This window comes from Salmo salar, chromosome ssa19 (genome assembly GCF_905237065.1).
Source record: "Salmo salar chromosome ssa19, Ssal_v3.1, whole genome shotgun sequence".
NCBI classification, from domain to species: domain Eukaryota; kingdom Metazoa; phylum Chordata; class Actinopteri; order Salmoniformes; family Salmonidae; genus Salmo; species Salmo salar.
This window is the reverse complement of record NC_059460.1, coordinates 32,748,362-32,771,248: the sequence shown is the minus strand read 5'-3', so window position 1 is coordinate 32,771,248 and position 22,887 is coordinate 32,748,362. Positions and strand designations below refer to the sequence as shown.

Genomic DNA, 22,887 nt, shown 5'->3' with positions numbered 1-22,887 from the left:
AAAATACAACTATGTTACACCATTTGAAAGATAAACATCTCCTTAATCTAACCACGTTTTACGATTTCAAAAAGGTTTTACGGCGAAAGCATAAATTTAGAGTATGTTAGGACAGTACATTTACAAGAGTTGTGTGTAATGTTTTGTCAAGTCAAAGACAGGGTCACCAAAACCATAAAACCAGCTAAAATGATACACTAACCTTTTACAATCTCCATCAGATGACACTCCTAGGACATTATGTTAGACAATGCATGCATTTTTAGTTCTATCAAGTTGATATTTATATCCAAAAACAGCGTTTTACTATGGCATTGATGTTGAGGAAATCGTTTCCCTCCAATAACCGGCAGTCAAGTCAGCGTCACAAATTAAATAATTAAAATTAGAAAACATTGGTAAAATATTATATTGTCATTTAAAGAATTATAGATTTACATCTTTTGAACGCAATCAACTTGCCAGATTTAAAAATAACCTTACTGGGAAATCACACTTTGCAATAATCTGAGCACTGTGCCCAGAAAAATACGCGTTGCGATACAGACTAGACGTCATGTTGGGGAGATCTAAAATCGAAAATACTATGTAAATAATCCATTACCTTTGATTCTCTTCATCAGATGTCACTTCCAGGTATCACAGGTCCATAACGAATGTAGTTTTGTTCAAAAAAGCTCATCATTTATGTCCAAAAATCTCCGTCTCGTTAGCACATGATGTAAGCCAGCCGGACTTCTCGTCATGAACGAGGGGAAAAAATATATTTCCGTTCGTTCAAACATGTCAAACGTTGTATAGCATAAATCATTAGGGCCTTTTTTAACCAGAACATGAATAATATTCAAGGTGGACGAATGCATAGTCTTTTATAACGTATTGGAACGAGGGTACCCAACATGAAGTAGCGCGCCAGGTGTCTAATGGGACATCACCGTTCCATGGCTCTTGTTCGGTCAGATCTCCCTCCAGAAGACTCAAAACACTTTGTAAAGGCTGGTGACATCTAGTGGAAGCAATAGGAAGTGCCAAAATATTCCTAAACCCCTGTGTTTTTCAATGGGATAGGTTTAAAGTCAATACAACACATCAGGTATCCACTTCCTGTCAGAAAATGTCTCAGGGTTTTGCCTGCCAAATGAGTTCTGTTATACTCACAGACACCATTCAAACAGTTTTGGAAACTTTAGAGTGTTTTCTATCCATATATAATAAGTATATGCATATTCTAGTTACTGGGTAGGATTAGTAACCAGATTAAATCGGGTACATTTTTTTTATCCAGACGTGCAAATGCTGCCCCTTAGACCCAACAGGTTAACACAGTGATATATATCATTTGGGCAGTATAAATGTCATTTGGACATGGTTCACTGACTTTTGGGTTTTGAAACCGACTTCCTATGATCATATATAGCAAATGGACATAACATCCTGATTTGGCACTTTCAATGCTTTCATATTGCATTTGGACATTTCTTATGGCGCTTGGCAATGGTTCACAGACTTTTGACTTTGACTTTTGACTTCCTATGATATCATATTGCAAATGGACAAAACATATGCCTTATGGACAAGTAAAAAAGCATGACAATACAATATGACAAAGGTATGTTCATACAGTTCTTATACATGTATAATTGACAATTATTTTGAAAGAATTTAGAAAAATGGTCCAGAAAGCACTTTTTTAGAGGGTTATACATTATTTAAATGTTTTTAATTTTCTACATTTGACACTTGGGTCTTGACTTTATGTCCATTTGCAATATGAAAATCTACAGTGGAGCGCACTCGTCATCTTTGGGATCTTTGCTGTATGACACTTGGCATTTGCCATATGCCATTTGCAATATGGTTTGCATGAACTGCCATCCAATTGAGGGGTATTTGCGATTGTGTATATGTTTCTTCCAATGGCAATATGTTCCCATTCATTTTTGTCCATTTCATGGGGGTATTCCCATGCCAACATCCTAACCACGGCAAGGTGACTGGGAATACGGTCGAATACAGTGTAGTTATTCCCTCCTCAAGGCAATTAAACAGGCAAAACGTCAATACAGAGACAAATTGGAGTCGCAATTCAACGGCTCAGAAAGGAGACATATGTGGCAGCGTCTACAGACAATCACAGACTACAAAAGGAAAACCAGCCACATCGAGGACACTGACATCTTGTGCCCAGACAAGCTAAGCACCTTCTTCGCCCGCTTTGAGGATAACACAGTGCCTCCAACAATTGTGGGCTGTCTCCACGTTTTCTATGTGGCCGACATGAGTAAGACATGTAAGCGTGTTAACCCTCATAAGGCTACCTGCCCACCCCCACTTACATTTACATTACCTTTTAGTCATATAGCAGACGCTCTTATCCAGAGCGACTTACAGTAGTGAATGCATACATTTCATAGGTTTTTTTTTTTTTTTTGTACTGGCCCCCCGTGGGAATTGAACCCACAAACCTGGCGTTGCACACACCATGCTGTTGTTGCAAACACCATGCTCTACCAACTGAGCCACAGGGAAGGCTTACTACTGGTGTAGTAGTAAGGGCTCTGTTCTAGGCCCTCTCCTATTCTCGCTATACACCAAGTCACTTGGCTCTGTCATATCCTCACATGGTCTCTCCTATCATTGCTATGCAGATGACACTCAATTAATCTTCTCCTTTCCCCTTCTGATAACCAGGTGGCGAATCGCATCTCTGCATGTCTGGCAGACATATCAGTGTGGATGACGGATCACCACCTCAAGCTGAACCTCGGCAAGACGGAGCTGCTTTTCCTCCTGGGGAAGGACTGCCCATTCCATGATCTCACCATCACGGTTGACAACTCCATTGTGTCCTCCTCCCAGAGTGCTAAGAACCTTGGCATGACCCTGGACAACACCCTGTCGTTCTCCACTAACATCAAGGCGGTGACCCGATCCTGTAGGTTCATGCTCTACAACATTCACAGAGTATGACCCTGCCTCACACAGGAAGCGGCGCAGGTCCTAATCCAGGCACTTGTCATCTCCCGTCTGGATTACTGCAACTCGCTGTTGGCTGGGCTCCCTGCCTGTGCCATTAAACCCCTACAACTCATCCAGAACGCCGCAGCCCATCTGGTGTTCAACCTTCCCAAGTTCTCTCACGTCACCCCGCTCCTCCGCTCTCTCCACTGGCTTCCAGTTGAAGCTCGCATCCGCTGCAAGACCATGGTGCTTGCCTACGGAGCCGTGAGGGGAACGGCACCTCCGTACCTTCAGGCTCTGATCAGTCCCTACACCCAAACGAGGGCACTGCGCTCATCCACCTCTGGCCTGCTGGCCCCCCTACCTCTGAGGAAGCACACTTCCCGCTCAGCCCAGTCAAAACTGTTCGCTGCTCTTGCACCCCTATGGTGGAACAAGCTCCCTCACGACGCCAGGACAGCGGAGTCAATCACCACCTTCCGGAGACACCTGAAACCCCACCTCTTTAAGGAATACCTAGGATAGGATAAAGTAATCCTTCTAACCCCCCCCCCTAAAATATTTAGATGCACTATTGTAAAGTGGTTGTTCCACTGGATATCATAAGGTGAATGCACCAATTTGTAAGTCGCTCTGGATAAGAGTGTCTGCTAAATGACTTAAATGTAAATGTAAATGTACTTAGTGATGGTAGGAAACAACATCTCCACTTTGCTGATCCTCAACACTGAGGGCCCACAAGGGTGCATGCTCAGCCCCCTCCTGTACTCCCTGTTCACCCATGACTGCATTGCCATGCATGCCTCCAAATCAATCATTACGATTGCAGACAACACAACAGTAGTAAGCCTGATGTAGTAGTAATTTTACCAACAATGACAAGACACCCTACAGGGAGGAGGTGAGGGCCCTGGCGGAGTGGTGCCTGGAAAATAACCTCTCCCTCAACGGCAACAAAACGAAGCAGCTGATCGTGGACTACAAGAAACAGCAGAAGGGGCACGCCTCTATCTACATCAATGGTACTGCAGTGGAGAAGGTGGAAAGCTTCAAGTGCCTCGGCGTACACATCATGGACAATCTGAATTGGTCCACCCACACCCACAGTGTGGCGAATAAGGCGCAATAGCGCCTCTTCAACTTCAGGAGACTGAAGAAATTAATCTGCTACCAAGAAGAAAAAAACCAAAATGACAAAATCAAATCAAATAGTATTTGTCACATGCGCCGAATACAACAGGTGTAGACCTAACCATGAAATACTTACTTACAAGCCCTTAACCAACAATGCAGTTTTAAGAAAAATAAGAGTTAAGAAAATATTTACTAAATAAACTAAAGTAAAAAATTGAAAAGCAATAATAAATTAACGAGGCTATATACAGGGGGTACTAGTACAGAGTCAATGTGGAGGCTATATACAGGGAGTACCAGTACAGAGTCAATGTGGAGGCTATATACAGGGGGTACCGGTACAGAGTCAATGTGGAAGCTATATACAGGGTGTTACAGTACAGAGTCAATGTGCTGGGGTACAGGTTAGTCAAGGTAATATGAACATGTAGGGAAAGGAGGATACCTAGTCAGTTGAATTATTGAATGCATTCAACTGAAATGTGCCTTGTGCATTTAACCCAACCCCTCTGAGATGCAGGGGGCTGCCGTAGTCGACATCCACGTCTTCAGTGCCAGGGGAACTGTGGGTTAACTGTTTTACTGAGGGGCAGAACAACAGATTTTTACCTTGTCAGCTCAGGGATTTGATCCAGCAACCTTTTGGTTACTGGCCCAATGCTCTAACCACTAGGCTACCTGCCACCCCAACAGGGAGGGGTAAAGTGATTATGCATAGATAATAGATAATAAACAGCGAGTAGCAGCAGCGTAAAAAAGGGGGGAAGGTCAATGCAAATAGCCTGGATAGCCATTTGATGAGCTGGTCAGCAGTCTTATGGCTTGGTGATAAAAGTTGTTAAGTCTTTTGGACCTAGACTTTGCGCTCCGGTACCGCTTGACGTGCCGTAGCAGAGAAAACAGTCTATGACTAAGGTGGCCGGAGTCTTAGACAATTTTTTAGGGCCTTCTTCTGACACCGCCTCGTATAGAGGTCTTGGAAGACAAGAAGCTTGGCCCCAGTAATGTACTGAGCCGTATGCACTACCCTCTGTAGCGCCTTGCGGTCGAAGGCCGAGCAGCTGAGGAACTGAGGATCCATTCCAAGTCTTCTGAGAGGGTATAGACAATGTCATGCCCTCTTCACGACTGTCTTGGTGTGTTTGGACCATAATAGTTTGTTGGTGATGTGGACACCAAGACACTTGTAGGATCTCAACCTGTTCCCCTACAGCCATGTCGATGAGAATGGGGGCGTGCTCGGCCCTCCTTTTCCTGTAATCCACGATCATCTCCTTTGTCTTGATCACGTTGAGGGAGAGGTTGTTGTCCTGGCACCACACTTCTAGGTCTCTGACCTCCTCCCTAAAGGCTGTCTCACTGTTGTGTTGTTGGCAAACTTAATGAAGGTTTTGGAGTCGTGCTTGGCCATGCAGTCATGGGTGAACAGGGAGTACAGGAGGGGACTGAGCATGCACCCCCGAGGGGCCCCCGTGTTGAGGATCAACGTGGCAGATGTGTAGTTGCCTACCCTTAGGTCCTGGGAGCGGCCCGTCAGGAAGTCCAGGATCCAGTTGCAGAGGGAGGCCTCCTCAGAACGCATGCTCACAGTAGACATCCTGGTAATTCATCTGGCCCTCCGGCCTTTTGAATGATGACCTGTTGAAAGGTCATGCTCACATTGGCTACGGCGAGCGTGATCACACAGTCTTCTGGAACAGCTGGTGCTCTCATGCATGTTTCAGTGTTGCTTGCCTCGAAGCGAGCATAGAAGTTGTTTAGCTCATCTGTTAGGCTTGTGTCACTGGGCAGCTCGCAGCTAAGCTTCCCTTTGTAGTATCATAATAGTTTGCAAGCCCTGCCACATTTGACGAGTGTCAGAGCCTGTGTAGTAGGATTCAATCTTAGTCCCGTATTTACGCTTTGCCTGTTTGATGGTTCGTCTTAGGCCATAGCGGGATTTCTTATAAGCGTTCGGGTTAGCATCCTGCTACTTGAAAGCAGCAGCTCTACCCTTTAGCTCAGTGCGGATGTTGCCTGTAATCCATGGCTTCTGGTTGGGGTATGTATGTACGGTCACTGTGGGGACAAAGTCATCAATGCACTTATTGATGAAGCCGGTGACTGATGTGGTGTACTCCTCAATGCCATCGGATGAGTCCTGGAATATATTCAAATCTGTGCTAGCAAAACAGTCCTGTAGCTTAGCATCTGCGTCATCTGACCACTTCCGTATTTAGCGAGTCACTGGTACTTCCTGCTTTAGTTTTTGCTTTTAAGCTGGAATCAGGAGAATACAATTATGGTCAGATTTGCCAAGTGGAGAGCGAGGGAGAGTTTTGTACGTATCTCTGTGTGTGGAGTAATGGTGGTGTAGAGTTTCTTTTCCTCTTGTTGCACATGTAACATGCTGGTTTGACCAAGGCCCATAGGGAATAGGGTGCCATTTGGGACGCAGATTTTTCTCTTTCTGAACTGCTGCCCTTCCTGGAGAGAACAGCGGCCTGAGTCAGGTGGCCAGACTCTAGGAACTGAAGAACACTACAGTTTGGTGTGAAATGTATCTGTAACTGCCTGTAGCTGTCAGAAGCCCACCAACGACACAGTAATCATATGGATCAAATAAGGCATTATGGTTAATGGCCTGTTTCACTCTGATCGTAGCACAAAGAGTCCATCTACACAGTGCTGTTTTTATAGTTATCCAGGGCTAGGGAGTGAGATGGTGGTAAGAGATGATGGTTAAACAGATGACAATGAAATCCAAATGACACCCTATTCCCTTTAAAGTGCACTACATTTGACAGGGGAGCTATGGGTCAAAAGTAGTGCCATTTGGGAAGCATCCTACATTTCACCTTCACAACTCCAGTGAAACAGCTAGAGGTATCTTGCGGACTTCTAAGAGGTACTTTGAGTGAAAGGCTCTGGTGAACTGCTCTAACGAAGGGCTTGACCACAGAATGAAACAAAACATGATACGGTATCTCTTTGGGCTCGACCACAGTTCTTCTTTCATGTCAACTAACCATCAAAACCTCAAATCACTTGGCAACCACACAAGCGTATTTGCATAACATTAAAATATGATGTCATCTCTCCTCAGAGAGAGGTCTTTAAATGTAAGACCTCCCTGGGGCCTTGTAGTGACATGGAGGTATTGCTGGGCTCCTCTAATCAGGCCTCTGCTTCTCCCCCTCCTAACCAGGCCTCCCCTCCAAACCTGGCCTCCCCTCCTAACCAGGCCTCCTCTGCTCCCCTCCTAACCAGGCCTCCTCCGCTCTCCTCCTAACCAGGCCTCCCCTCCAAACCAGGCCTCCTCTGCTCCCCTCCTAACCAGGCCTCCTCTGCTCTCCTCCTAACCAGGCCTCCTCTGCCCCCCTTCTATCCAGGCTTCCTCTGCTCTCCTCCTAACCAGGTCTCCTCTACTCTCCTCCTAACGAAGGCCTCCTCTACTCCCCTCCTAACCAGGCCTCCTCTGCTCCCCTCCTAACCTGCCTCCTCTGCTTCTCCTCCTAACCAGGCCTCCTCTGCTCCCCTCCTAACCAGGCCTCCTCTGCTCCCCTTCTATCCAGGCTTCCTCTGCTCTCCTCCTAACCAGGCCTCCTCTGCTCCCCTCCTAACCAGGCCTCCTCTGCTCTCCACCTAACCAGGCCTCCCCTCCAAACCAGGCCTCCTCTGCTCCCCTCCTAACCAGGCCTCCTCTGCTCCCCTCCTAACCAGGCCTCCTCTGCCCCCCTTCTATCCAGGCTTCCTCTGCTCTCCTCCTAACCAGGTCTCCTCTACTCTCCCCCTAACCAGGCCTCCTCTGCTCCCCTCCTAACCAGGCCTCCTCTGCTCCCCTCCTAACCTGCCTCCTCTGCTTCTCCTCCTAACCAGGCCTCCTCTGCTCCCCTTCTAACCAGGCCTCCTCTGCTCTCCTCCTAACCAGGCCTCCCCTCCAAACCAGGCCTCCTCTGCTCTCCTCCTAACCAGGCCTCCTCTGCTCTCCTCCTAACCAGGCCTCCCCTCCAAACCAGGCCTCCTCTTCTCTCCTCCTAACCAGGCGTCCTCTGCTCTCCTCCTAACCAGGATTCCTCTGCTCTCCTCCTAACCAGGCCTCCCCTCCAAACCAGGCCTCCTCTTCTCTCCTCCTAACCAGGCCTCCTCTGCTCTCCTCCTAACCAGGCCTCCTCTGCTCCCCTCCTAACCAATCCTCCTTTGCTCTCCTCCTAACCAGGCTTCCTCTGCTCCCCTCCTAACCCGGCCTCCCCTCCTAACAAGGCCTCTGCTCTCCTCCAAACCAGGCCTCCTCTGCTCTCCTCCTAACCAGGCCTCCTCTGCTCCCCTCCTAACCAGGCCTCCCCTCCTAACTAGGCCTCTGCTCTCCTCCTAACCAGGCCTCCCTTCCTAACCAGGCCTCTGCTCATCTCCTCCATAGCATACAGACCATAATGACCTCGCACAGGAAGTTATGTTTCTTTGTTTCTTCCTGTTGCTTCCTGTTTTGACCTGATAATAAAAACAATGGACTGTCGATCCAAATGTAGCTATTTTTTACACCCACAAAGCATGGGAAGCTGATATATGCAACTTTTCCACATGGATTTCTGTAATTTATTAATCATTTGACCCCATCATAATTCTATAAGCCAAGGTCGCTAAGGACCAATGTATCACTGGTAGCCTAGCAACCAAACAGGTCAGGTGGACAGGAAACAGTTCTAATTGGCTACAGTAACGATGACAATGTATCCAATAACCAATTATGTTGAACTGAATCTTGTAATGCCCTGTTCCTCTAGTTCCTCTCTACCATGGAAGTGAGTTGCAGAAAGCTGAGATGTTTTAGAGAGCAGCCAAGAGACAGACAGGCTGTTTTACAGAGCAGCCAAGAGACAGACAGGCTGTTTTACAGAGCAGCCAAGAGACAGACAGGTTATTTTAAATAGACCCAGAAAGGCAGGCAGAGAGACAGACTGCCACGAGACACACAGGCAGACTGCCACGAGAGACAGACGTGGTGAAGGAGACAGAGCAGCTGCAGACCGTGAGACAGACCTGTACTAGGTTAAGGTTAGGGTTGTTCTGCCTGGTTGGTTGGCTGGTTGTTCTGTACTGGGTTAGGGTTGTTCTGCCTGGTTGGTTGGCTGGTTGTTCTGTACTGGGTTAGTGTTGTTCTGCCTGGTTGGTTGGCTGGTTGTTCTGTACTGGGTTGGGGTTGTTCTGCCTGGTTGGTTGCTCTGTACTGGGATGGGGTTGTTCTGCCTGGTTGGTTGGCTGGTTGTTCTGTACTGGGTTAGTGTTGTTCTGCCTGTTTGGCTGGTTGGTTGTTCTGTACTGGGTTAGGGTTGTTCTGCCTGGTTGGTTGTTCTGTACTGGGTTGGGGTTGTTCTGCCTGGTTGGTTGGCTGGTTGTTCTGTACTGGGTTAGTGTTGTTCTGCCTGGTTGGCTGGCTGGTTGTTCTGTACTGGGTTAGTGTTGTTCTGCCTGTTTGGCTGGCTGGTTGTTCTGTACTAGATTAAGGTTAGGGTTGTTCTGCCTGGTTGGCTGGCTGGTTGTTCTGTACTGGGTTAGGGTTGTTCTGCCTGGTTGGCTGGCTGGTTGTTCTGTACTGGGTTAGTGTTGTTCTGCCTGTTTGGCTGGCTGGTTGTTCTGTACTAGGTTAAGGTTAGGGTTGTTCTGCCTGGTTGGCTGGTTGGTTGTTCTGCCTGGTTGGCTGGCTGGTTGTTCTGTACTGGGTTAGGGTTGTTCTGCCTGGTTGGCTGGCTGGTTGTTCTGTACTGGGTTAGGGTTGTTCTGCCTGGTTGGCTGGCTGGTTGTTCTGTACTGGGTTAGGGTTGTTCTGCCTGGTTGGTTGGCTGGTTGTTCTGTACTGGGTTAGGGTTGTTCTGCCTGGTTGGATGGCTGGTTGTTCTGTACTGGGTTAGTGTTGTTCTGTCTGTTTGGCTGGCTGGTTGTTCTGTACTAGGTTAAGGTTAGGGTTGTTCTGCCTGGTTGGCTGGCTGGTTGTTCTGTACTGGGTTAGGGTTACTCTTCAGGAGGCATGAAGACATGGAGCCAGACAATGATGTCATCCACAAATCATTTCTACCCTTTTGGCTGGTCCCTCACTCCAGCCCCTCCCTTCACCTCTCCTCTTCTTCCTCCCATTGCCTCTCCCCTTCTCCCCTCTCTACTCTTCTCCCCGTCCTACCCCCTCCTCCTCTACTTCCCTCCCGCGCTTCATAGCTCATACTCGGGACAGAATCTAAATCACTCAACATTCTGTTCTGCTCTAAGGATCATGGGACAAGGTCTCCATTCCTTCTCCCTGACATGATGCTTGTTTTTCTGCCAACCACATTACTGCAGTGCTTGCTCATTGAAAGCAAGCTGATCAGGCATGTATTAACCAACATGAAAACACTAATCAAATCAATCTATTGACCATGTGTTATGAACTAAAAACATTAGTTCGACTGTGGTTGCTGAGGGTACTGTCCCTTTAAGGATGATTGGTTCCTACCACTACTGTCTCAGCATCTCTGTCTTTCCTTGGGGACCTTGCTCTGGGCCCCAACGTCTGTAGGAACCCAAACACGCTGCCATGGTCCTTTAAGGCAAAAAATACAACATTTAATGGATCAAACATCATTGTTAAGAGGAGGCACAGTAACCCACTTCCAGAGCCTTAGCAGTGTGTTGGTGCATGGTTACTCCTCTCTGAGTGAAGCCTCACCACTGGTTCAAGCCATAACAGACATGAGCCAATCAGGCCCCCAGCATTCAACCATAATCACCTCACTTGAGGAGAATGTTAAACTGTCCATTTAAATAGTTACTGTAATTGCACATTTAAACATGTCTCAGACCAGACTGTCCCCCAGGAGACAGACGTCCCTTATGTCTGTAAACAAACCCTACTGTCCGCAATCTGAGAAGGATAAAGTGAACAGTACCGGCACTGTCCCATTAACCCCACAGCTCAATAAAGACTTCACCAGCCGTTTCCCTGGTTGTGTCCCATTAACCCCACAGCTCAATAAAGACATCACCAGCCGTTTCCCTGGTTGTGTCCCATTAACCCCACAATGAAGACTTCACCAGCCGTTTCCCTGGTTGTGTCCCATTAACCCCACAGCTCAATAAAGACTTCACCAGCCGTTTCCCTGGTTGTGTCCCATTAACCCCACAGCTCAATATAGACTTCACCAGCCGTTTCCCTGGTTGTGTCCCATTAACCCCACAGCTCAATAAAGACTTCCCCAGCCGTTTCCCTGGTTGTGTCCCATTAACCCCACAGCTCAATAAAGACTTCAGCAGCCGTTTCCCTGGTTGTGTCCCATTAACCACATAGCTCAATAAAGACTTCACCAGACGTTTCCCTGTTGTGTCCCATTAACCCCACAGCTCAATAAAGACTTCACCAGCTGTTTCCATGGTTGTGTCCAATTAACCCCACAGCTCAATAAAGACATCACCAGCCATTTCCCTGGTTGTGTCCCATTAACCCCACAGCTCAATAAAGACTTCACCAGCCGTTTCCCTGTTGTGTCCCATTAACCCCACAGCTCAATAAAGACATCACCAGCCGTTTCCCTGGTTGTGTCCTATTAACCCCACAGCTCAATAAAGACTTCACCAGCCGTTTCCCTGGTTGTGTCCCCTTAACCCCACAGCTCAATAAAGACTTCACCAGCCGTTTCCCTGGTTGTGTCCCATTAACCCCACAAGCTCAATAAAGACTTCAGCAGCCGTTTCCCTGTTGTGTCCCATTAACCCCACAGCTCAATAAAGACATCACCAGCCATTTCCCTGGTTGTGTCCCATTAACCCCACAGCTCAATAAAGACTTCACCAGCCGTTTCCCTGGTTGTGTCCCATTAACCCCACAGCTCAATAAAGACTTCACCAGCTGTTTCCCTGGTTGTGTGCCATTAACCCCACAGCTCAATAAAGACATCACCAGCCGTTTCCCTGTTTGTGTCCCATTAACCCCACAGCTCAATAAAGACTTCACCAGCCGTTTCCCTGTTGTGTCCAAAATGCAACACTATTCTTTATACAGCGCAGCACTTTTGACTCTAGGAGAATATGGTTCCATTTGGGACGTAGCCTCTGTGTAACTCCTTAAGACTTGACCCCATGACTTCCCTTCCTTCATTTCCCCCGGCCTATTACCATGTATGGTTGGACTGAACCACTGAGCCACTATGGGAATGGAGCATGACAAGAGAAAGCGCTACACACTATTTTGGGCCATTTTCAATAAGAGCCTCTGTTTTGTAGCTTGTTGTAACCAGTCAGTTTCCCGTCACATATCAGAATGGTGAACGCGGCGATCAGGCTGGTTCCACCAGGCTCCATATTTTGAGTATTAATGTAGAAAGAATACACATCCATAGGTCTACTGGTCAAACCCTGTATTACAGTCTGAGTTAGACCTGTTACATGGTAATATGATCTGTCCTGGACCTGCAGTGTTGTTGAGATACTGCTGCTCTGCACTGGACTCTTTTCTCAGCAACACCTGTGGAGCTGAACACTGGATAAAAATACTCTAACAACTAATTATGCAACTTCACTATCAACAACCATGTTTTACTAGCCTGTTCCCAGATATGTTGTCTACTAAAACCATGTTCTACTAGCCTGGTGACAGATATGGTCTCTACCAAAACTATGTTCTACTAACCTGGTCCCAGATCTGTTCTCTACCATCAACCATGTTTTACAAGCCTGTTCCCAGATCTGTTCTCTACCAAAACCATGTTCTACTAGCCTGGTCACAGATATGTTCTCTACCAAAACCATGTTCTACTAGCCTGGTCACAGATATGTTCTCTACCAAAACCATGTTCTACTAGCCTGGTCCCAGATCTGTTCTCTACCAACAACCATGTTCTACTAGCCTGGTCCCAGATCTGTTCTCTACCAACAACCATGTTCTACTAGCCTGGTCCCAGATATGTTCTCTACCAACAACCATGTTCTACTAGCCTGGTCCCAGATATGTTCTCTACCAAAACCATGTTCTACTAGCCTGGTCCCAGATCTGTTCTCTACCAACAACCATGTTCTACTGGCCTGGTCCCAGATCTGTTCTCTACCAACAACCATGTTCTACTAGCCTGGTCCCAGATCTGTTCTCTACCAACTCCATTGTGTATTGTCTCTTAATTTATCATTTGTATTATTTTTTTTAAGTTAAGTGATTTGAACACTGCTGCTACCTCATTCTCCAAGCAAGGTGCATGAACTGAGCAAATAATTACATGTATGTTTCGTGTCTGGTTCTCTGGCTGTTGTTAGCCTATGGTATCATGAGCAATGTTGAATAATTTCACCTCACCTGTGAGACTAAAGAGGAAATTCAGCAGCCCTTGGAGGACAGTGGATATGAATAAAGTGAGAGTTGGAAGATGATAGAAGTGCTTCTTTACAGTGGTGTGTATTCGTGCATGCCAAGGGAAGCTAGGCTTCCCCAAAAATGTGACAAATAATAATTTGTCTTTCGCCTTTGTGTTTTCATAGTTTTCTGTCAATTTGCAAATGGCTGAATCTCACTGGAGGGAAACAGTATGTGTAGTCCATGTATCTGATGCTGTCTGGACCAAAAGAGTATAACCTGTTGCCACCGTATCATTTGATTGATTCATGCCAGCAAGCATTTGGCCTCCCTTGATGAAAAATCATTTGCCAATCAGGGTTGAGCTGAGCTCAACTGTTGGTTGTCCTGGCGCAGCAAAACTCCACCCAAGGGAGGCCAGTTTGGATTTGGCTTCACACCAATCAAATCACATCCTAAGCAAAGCATCTCTAAGCATCATTGTCAGAAAAACATATGTTTCTGTTCTGCTTGTGATGATGTCCTGCAGTAGCTAGCTTACTAAATCGGCCCCTTTCCTAAGCCATGGACAGAGATGTGGATTTGTACTTGTGGTGTTGACTTAATCATTGGCCTGTACAGATAATTATGATTGCGATTCTGATCTAACCATAAATTCATATATTGTGCCACTGGGCTGAGACTATTGAAGTTCAATATGTAGCCTAAATGTAGCCTAGTAGGTTCACGTTAGCTAACTTAGCTGCTTCACTGTTGTTGATGCCAGGAAGTTAGTCTAGCAACTATTTTAGCTAGGTAGCCTATGAGAACAAAATCTAAAAGTGTACAGAGCCATAGACCATTTTTCCAACATGAAAGAGAGGAGGATGGCATTGGCGTTCAACTAGTCTACAAGTAGGGTTTTTAAACACAACACATACACACAGACAGACAGAAATCAGTTGCATGGACAGCCACATAACATTTAGCAACATTGATTGGACTAAATAGTTTTTGGTAATTTGAAATGTGTTTTTAGCATTGTTGATTTGATGATGTTTAAATGTTTGGAATAGTGGATGCAGTGTTCCTGTTGTCTTTGTGCTGACTTGCGTTAACTCTGTGGTTCTTAATCAGTAGTTGTTTAGTAAACTGTTGAAAACATTAAATTGCTTGACCGTGCTGCAGGTGATACAACTGTTTGTTACATGCAATATTTGCTTTGCGGACTTCACCGGACAGATGTTGCTCTCTGGTTTTGTGATGAAACAAATGTATGTTTTGTTGAATTTCTTCTGCCACTGTGTGACTGTTGTCTTTTTGTTGTCTCTGTCTTATTGTATATCACGGTGGTGTATGAACCAATGGGTTATAGAGCAAAAAACACAATTATAACAACATAGGTTGTAATATGGCTTTTTTACTGGCTTGGCTTGTCTTCCTCAGTGATTTTACCCACGCACCGCTACTGCTTCCAGATTGTTTAACAATGTAAAACCAACTCGTTTCGACCGTTACACTTCCTCTGGGGTGTGGGGTGTATTCATTATGGAAACAGTTGACCATTTATGAGCAAGCGGAAGCAAACAAAGCAAAATGACAGTTTCTAATGGACAAATTCAAGTAGGTCCCTCCCCATTTTGTTCCGTTTGCTCTGTTTGCTTCCATTTGGTTCTTAAGCGGTTTTCGTTGCCAGACATAATGAATACAACCCAATAATAATTTTTGGGTTTATAGGTGGAACAATGAATGAGGCTTTCTACATTTCAAGCTTGCCTACTATTGGTCCGATTTTTGCAACTCATTTACCAATCACATCAGGTTGTGTGACAAATTCCACTGATGATTGGTCCCTCAAAAAATACGAGGTCATTTTCCAGTGGTGGAAAAAGTACCCAGTTGTCATACTTGAGTAAAAGTAAATGCTGTACATTAAATTCCTTATATTAAACCAGACAGCACGATTGTATTTTCATAATTATTTACGAACAGCCAGAGCAACACTGTCAGACATCATTTACAGTGTTTGTCTTAAGTGAGTCCACCAGGTCAGAAGCGCTAGGGATGACAGCACGTTATATTGATAGAGGCAGTAGGGATGACAACACGTTATATTGATAGAGGCGGTAGGGATGACAACACGTTATATTGATAGAGGCCGTAGGGATGACAACACGTTATATTGATAGAGGCAGTAGGGATGACAACACGTTATATTGATAGAGGCAGTAGGGATGACAACACGTTATATTGATAGAGGGGGTAGGGATGACAACACGTTATATTGATAGAGGCAGTAGGGATGACAACACGTTATATTGATAGAGGCGGTAGGGATGACAACACATTATATTGATAGAGGATGTAGGGATGACAGCGCGTTATATTGATAGAGGCATTAGGACGACAGCACGTTATATTGATAGAGGCAGTAGGGATGACAACACGTTATATTGATATAGGCAGTAGGATGACAACTTGTTATATTGATAGAGGCAGTAGGGATGACAGCGCGTTATATTGATAGAGGCAGTAGGGATGACAACACATTATATTGATAGAGGCAGTAGGGATGACAACATGTTATATTGATAGAGGCGGTAGGGATGACAACACTTTATATTGATAGAGGCAGTAGGGATGATAGCGCATTATGTTGATAGGTGTGTGACTTGAACCATATTGCTGTCCTGCCTGACCATTCAAAATGTACTTTTGGGTGTCAGGGAAAATGTATGTAATAAAAGTACTTTATTTTCTTTAGGAATGTAGTGTTGTAAAAGTACAAGTTTACAAAAATATTAATACTAAAGTACACATACCCCCAAAATAAATTTAAGTAGTACTTTCAAGTATTATTACCTAAATACTTTACACCACTGCATACAGCATTGAACCATTACCGTTCAGAGATTCACCATAGTTTAATATAGATGGTGTTAAATACAGAGATTCACCATAGTATAATATAGATGGTATTAGCTACATACAGCAATGAAACATTACCATAAAAAGTTTCATAATAGTTTAATGTAGATGGTATTACCTCAGGATTTGCATTTTTCACACATTCTTATCCAGAAGCAAATAGGGTTAAGTATCTTGCTCAAGGGCATATCAAGAGATGTTTTCACTTAGTCGGCTCGGGGATTTGAACACACAACCTTTTGTTTAATCGGCCAATACTCTTAACCACTAGGCTACCTGCTGGCGCTTCAAATTAGCTTAAATTAGATATGATATTATGACTCAAACTGTCAAAGAAGAAAGTTTATCTGTCTCCACAACATCCAGAAAGTTCTTAACCACATCATGAAGTCTTAAATTAGATGGGATTCTTTATTCTAACTTAGATTCAACTGTAAATGAAAAACCATTATCTGTCTCAACAGCGTCTTAGAAGTCCTTAATCACGTCATAATCACAGCATAATTACAGCACATGACTCATACATAATGATCTGACTGTATCAGGCTAGACAGCTGTACTCATGAAGTCATCTCGCTGTGGGCTACAGTATATCTGTGGAGAGAGCAGAGACTGAACAGTGTCTTTGTCTTGTTGCATAATGGAGTCTGATGAGCTCATCCTTGTTACAGTGATATGAATCATACTATAAACCGTGTGGTTTGAGCCCTGAATGCTTATTGTCTGAAAGCCATGGTATATTAGACCGTATACCACGGGTTTGACAAAAAACATACTTTTTACTGTACTAATTTCCTGGGTAACCAGTTTATAATAGCAATAAGGCACCTCGGTGGTTTGTGATACATGGCCAATATATCACGGCTAAGGGGCTGTATCCAGGTACTTCACATTGCGTTGCGGTTAAGAACAGCCCTTAGACGTGGTATATTGGCCATATCACACTCCCTCGGGCCTTACTGCTAAATTATATTACATTATATGAATAACGCTGAACTGAGTACAGTACAGAGTTGAATCTTTCATTCAAAGATCAGATCCTATAATTAGTGTTTGACTGTTGATGATAAACAATAGAATGTGATTCTGTTGGTTTGAACCCCAGAGAATAATTTCAGGAAACCACAATTAAATAGGGGGAAAAAATGTAAACCCTCTTTATACAAAGTGTGAAATTGATTAACCTTATTTGCATATTGACAGAAAACAATATAAGCGAATAATACTGAAAGCCTGCTTCTGTTAGCCAAAATAAATGTTCAACAATTAGAGACATGTAGGACACGTGACGTACGATATTTGCAACTGTGAATTTGCGTAATTGAAGTTGCTGAGACTGAGAGAAAGGCTTTAACTACCAATCAAAATCTACTTAATCCATCATGAAGAGGAGGTCGCTTGGTGTCCATCATGGAATAATATTATAAGTAGATTTAAGAAGCCTTGTAAGTAAACAATGTATTAATCTCATTCTCCAAAACATGTAGCTTAACCACAGTTAAACATGTGGGGGTCACGAATACCCTGATAGCAAACCCTGCTAAACTCCTTGACAACATACCCTGCAAAACTATTTGACACCAAACCATGCAAAACTCCCTGACACCAAACCATGCTAAATGCCTTGACACCATTCCAAATTCATTGACACCAAACTATGCTAAACTCCTTGACACTGAACGTGATTTTGCTGTACTCCCATGTCTATTTTAACAACCTTATAGACGGTTTAAGTTTCACGTTTTCGTGTGTCTGCTGCACTGATGTGACGAGTTTTGCATTTCAAAAGCGGATAAAACGCTCAGGTGTTTGTTTTTCATAGGTGGATTTTCTGCCTTTTTTTAAACACCCTGATACCACATCCTGCTAAACAGCTAAACTACATCCTGCTAAACTACCTGACACCAATCCCTACAAAATGCTTTGACAGCAAATCTTGCAAGACACCATGAAAACAAACCCTTCTCCAAAACATATAGCTTAACAACAGTTAAACATGTGGGCTCACAAATATCCTGACACCAAACCCTGCTAAACTCCTTGACACCAAACCTTGCTAAACTCCTTGACACCAAACCCTGCTAAACTCCTTGACACCAAACCCTGCTAAACTGCCTGACACCAAATCATGCTAAATCTCCTGACACCACACCATGTAAAACAACCTGACAACAAACCCTGCTAAACTATTTGACACCAAACCCTGCTAAACACCTTGACACCACATCCTGCTAAACTTCCTGATACCACATCCTGCTAAATGCCCTGACACCAAACCATGCAAAACTTCCTGACACCAAACCCTGCAAAACGCCTTGACACCAAACTCCGCAAAACTTCCTGACACCAAGCCATGCAAAAAACACTGACACCAAACCCTGCTAAACTCTGTGACACCAAACTCTCCAAAGCTCCATGACACCACATGCTGCAAAACCTCCTGACACCAAACCCTTCAACAACTCCTGACACCAAACCCTTCAAAACACCCTGACACCGAACACTGCAAAACTCCTTGACAAAAAACATGGTAAAATCCTCACACCAAACCCTTCTACGCTCCTTGACACCACATCCTGCTACACTACCTGACACCAAACCATGCTAAATACCCTGACACCAAACCCTGCAAAACACCTTAACAACAAACCCTGCATAAACTCCATGACAACAAACCCTGCTAAAACTCCATGACAACATACCCTGCAAAATGACTTGACACCAAACCCTGCTAAACTACTTGACACCAAACTCTGCAAAACTCCTTGATACCAAACCCTACTAAACTCCTTGACACCAAATCCTGCTAAACCCCTTGACACCACATCCTGCTTAAACTCCCTGACATCATATCTTGCTAAAAGACCTGACACAACATCATGAAATCTCCTGACACCAAACCGAGCAAAAACCCTGACACCAAACCTTGCAAAATGCCTTGACGCCAAACCTTGCTCCAAAACATCTGGCTTAACTTCAGTTAAAAATGTGGGCTCACAAATACCATGACACCAAACGCTGCTAAACTTCTCGACAACATACCCTGCTAAACTCCTTGACACCACATCCTGCTAAACCTCCTGACAACACACCCTGTAAAAAATCCTGACACCAAACCCTGCTAAACTAATTTACACCAAGCCCTTCTAAACTACTTGTATCCAAACCCTGCAAAACTTCCTGACACCACACCCTGCAAAAGTCTTTGACAACAAATCCTGCTTAAATGCCCTGACACCAAACACTGTATATTACCTGACACCAAACCCTGGAAAACTAACAGACACTGAACACTGCAAGACACCCTGACACCAAACCCTGCTAAACTTCCTGACACCAAACCCTGCAAAAGTCCCTGACACCAAACCCTGCAAATGCCTTTACACCAAACCCTGCTGAATCCCCTGACATCAAACCCTGCTAAACACCCTGAAACCAAACCATGCTACAATCCTTGACACCAAACCCTGCAAAGCCCCCTGACACCAAGCCCTGCTAAACTCCTTGACACCATGCCCTGCAAAACCACCTGACACCACAACCTTTAAAAATACCTGACACCAAACTCCGCAAAATTTCCTGACACCAAACCCGGCTAAACTTCCAAACCCTGCAAAAGTTCCTGACACCAAACCCTGCAAAATGCCTTTACACCAATCCCTGTTAAACTGAATACTGCAAAACCTCCTGACACCAAACCCAGTAAAACTAACAGACACTGAACACTGCAAGACACCCTGACACCAAATCCTGCCAAACATCCTGACACCAAACCCTGTAAAATTCCCTGACACCAAACACTGCAAAATGCCTTTACACCAAACCCTGCTGAATCCCCTGAAACCAAACCATGCTACAATCCTTGACACCAAACCCTGCTAAACTCCCTGATACCAAACCCTGCAAAACTCCCTGACACAAAATCCTGCTAAACATCTTGACACCAAACCCTGCAAACCACCCTGTCACAAAATCCTGCTAAACATCTTGACACCAAACCCTGCAAAATGTCCTGAAACCAAACCCTGTAAAATGCCTTGACACCAACCCTGAAAAACTCCCTGACACCAAATCCTGCTCATCATCCTGACACCAAATCCTGCTAAACCTCCTGACACCAAACCCTGCAAAAGTCCTTGACACCAAACCCTGCTAAACTCCTTGACACCGAACCCTGCTAAACACCCTGAAACTTAACCCTGCAAAATACCTGACACCAAACCCTGCAAAACTCCCTGACACCAAAACCTTTAAAATGCCTGACACCAAACCCTGCAAAATTCCTTGACACCACACCCTGCAAAACACCCTGTTACCACACCCTGCAAAATTCCCTGACACCAAACCCTGCATAATGCCCTGTTACCACACCCTGCACAATTCCTTGACACCACACCCTGCAAAACGCCCTGTTACCACACCCTGCAAAATTCCTTGACACCACACTCTGCAAAACGCCCTGTTACCACACCCTGTCCAAATTCCCCCGACACCACACCCTGCAAAACGCCCTGTTACCACACCCTGCAAAACGCCCTGTTACCAAACCCTGCAAAACGCCCTGACTCCAAACCCTGCAAAACGCCCTGTTACCAAACCCTGCAAAACACCCTGTTACCAAACCCTGCAAAACACCCTGTTACCAAACCCTGCAAAACGCTCTGACACCAAACCCTGCAAAACACTCTGACACCAAACCCTGCAAAAAGCTCTGACACCAAACCCTGCAAAATTGCCCTGTGTGTGATTATTAAATGTATTGACCACACCGCACCGGTGTTCACATTTTCCATAGCTGATATTCATATGAGAAATTAGTGTCTAGCACCCCAAAAAAAAAAAAATTAATTGTATTGGTCACATACACATGGTGGTTAGCAGATGTTTTTGCGGATGTAGTGAAATTCTTGTGATATAATACATAAAAAACTAAAGGACTAGAAGCGAGGCAGCCCTCTCTGTCGGCACCATCTTCTCTCTATATTCCACAGAAAACTTTTTCATTCCAGTCCATCTTTGAATGAAAAACTAATTATTTTGCCATTGATAACTATGAACCTGCATATCCATGTGTAATTATACTGTTGATTACGTGTCTATTGGCAAGAAAGAGTCTATCAGTTTTAGGTTATTCATGAAACTTAATAGACAAGCTATTCTGCAATCTAATGACACAACCACATTAGACAGAGTAACAACCATTGATGTTGTGTACCATTAAAAGATAAGTCTCCTACCTTAAAATGTGAGCTGGGTTTGTTCTCACAGCTGACTCCCACTATTCTGGGCAGCTGTTGCTTGGAGCTGCTGATGTTGTTGTTGCTGTTGTTGTTGTTGATGATGATGTTTTCTGATCCGGGGTTCCCTGTGACAGGGGGTCGTCCTGGTCCTGGTCCGATACTGACCACCCTGTGGTCTGACTCCACCTGTTTCCTCCAGGAGCTGTACTCCTTCTCTGGGCTCCCAGAAATGGTGATCTTCCTGATGGATCTGGATGTGGCGGTAGGAGAGACAGAGCTCCGGTGGGAGTTGGGAGACACAGACATGGTATTCTGGTTTCGGTGGTCCTGGGTAGATATGTCCTCCTGCTGCTGTTTGACAGGTACCGATGTTGGGGTGGTCCGGTTAGCGAGGGGAGCTAGATGAGGAGTAGCCACACTCACCTGCACCTGGCTGAGGTAGAGGGAGACCCGGTCACTCTGCCAGGACGGCTGCTGGGGGAAGTTTGGACCTCTAGACCTGGTGGCAGGTCCAGAGACGGAGAGCCTGGTTCCGATGGTGAAGGGTTGTACCTTCCTAATGATGCTCTCTGACATGGTTAGCCCAGCGGTACTATACGGTCCACACAGAGAAATATAGTCTCGTTCACCTGAATCAGTCAGCTCCACTCTGCTAAGAGAAATACTACAGTCCAAATTAAAGCTACTCAAGTTTTGAAACCTCCCTTCTTCTCTTGTTGTCTTTCACTCTCTCCCACTAAACAAGTGGTGAAAGAAAAGAGAAGAAAGAGCTCACCAGAGAAAGCTCCCTCTCTTCCTCTCTCTCTCTCTCTCGTTCTCTCTGTCTCTCTCTCGTTCTGCCTTCCTCCCCTTTCTTCCTATATCTATCTTGTTCTCTCTCTCTTTCTCTCTCACTCTCTCTCGCTCTTGTTCTTGTTCTCTCTCTTCTCTTCCTCTCTCTCTTTTGTTCTCTCTCTCTCTTCCTCTCTCTCTTGTTCTCTCTCTTCTCTCTTCCTTTCTTTCTTGTTCTATCTCTCTCTCTCTTTCTTTCTCTCTCTCTCTCTTTCTCTCTCAAACTCTTGTTATTTTCTTGTTCTCTCTTTCTTCTCTTCCTCTCTCTTTCTTCCTCTCTCTCTCTTCCTCTCTCTCTCTCTCTTCCTCTCTCTCTCTCTTGTCCTCTCTCTCTTTCTGAAGAGGAAGAAAAGCCAAGAGAGTGACTCAGTGAGAGTCAGCTGCTGGCTGATCCACCTTCTTGTGCATGTTAAGGAGACACAGCACACAGCCCAGGATGGCTTCTTTAGACTCCTGAGAGCTGATCCTGTCCCAGACGTATCTCAGCGCGGCTCCCACGTGGCTGAAGGTTGAGGACAGAGTCCT

The 22,887-nt window shown here is 45.1% G+C and overlaps 1 protein-coding gene across 4 annotated transcripts in view; it reads right to left on the bottom strand.

Moving 5' to 3' along the window:
* The window catches only part of LOC106578792 (uncharacterized), a 98,772-nt gene extending 76,337 nt beyond the window's left edge, over positions 1 to 22,435 (bottom strand). For 3 of the 4 annotated variants that reach the window (XM_045702238.1, XM_045702240.1, XM_045702241.1), the window contains exon 1: positions 21,529 to 22,433. In XM_045702238.1, coding sequence (XP_045558194.1) covers positions 21,529 to 22,107 — 579 coding nt within the window. In that variant the 5' untranslated portion in view covers positions 22,108 to 22,433. Of the gene's footprint in view, positions 1 to 21,528 lie in introns of all 4 variants that reach the window. The other variant, XM_045702239.1, reaches the window with a different exon arrangement.
* Between the last annotated feature and the right edge of the window lie 452 nt (positions 22,436 to 22,887).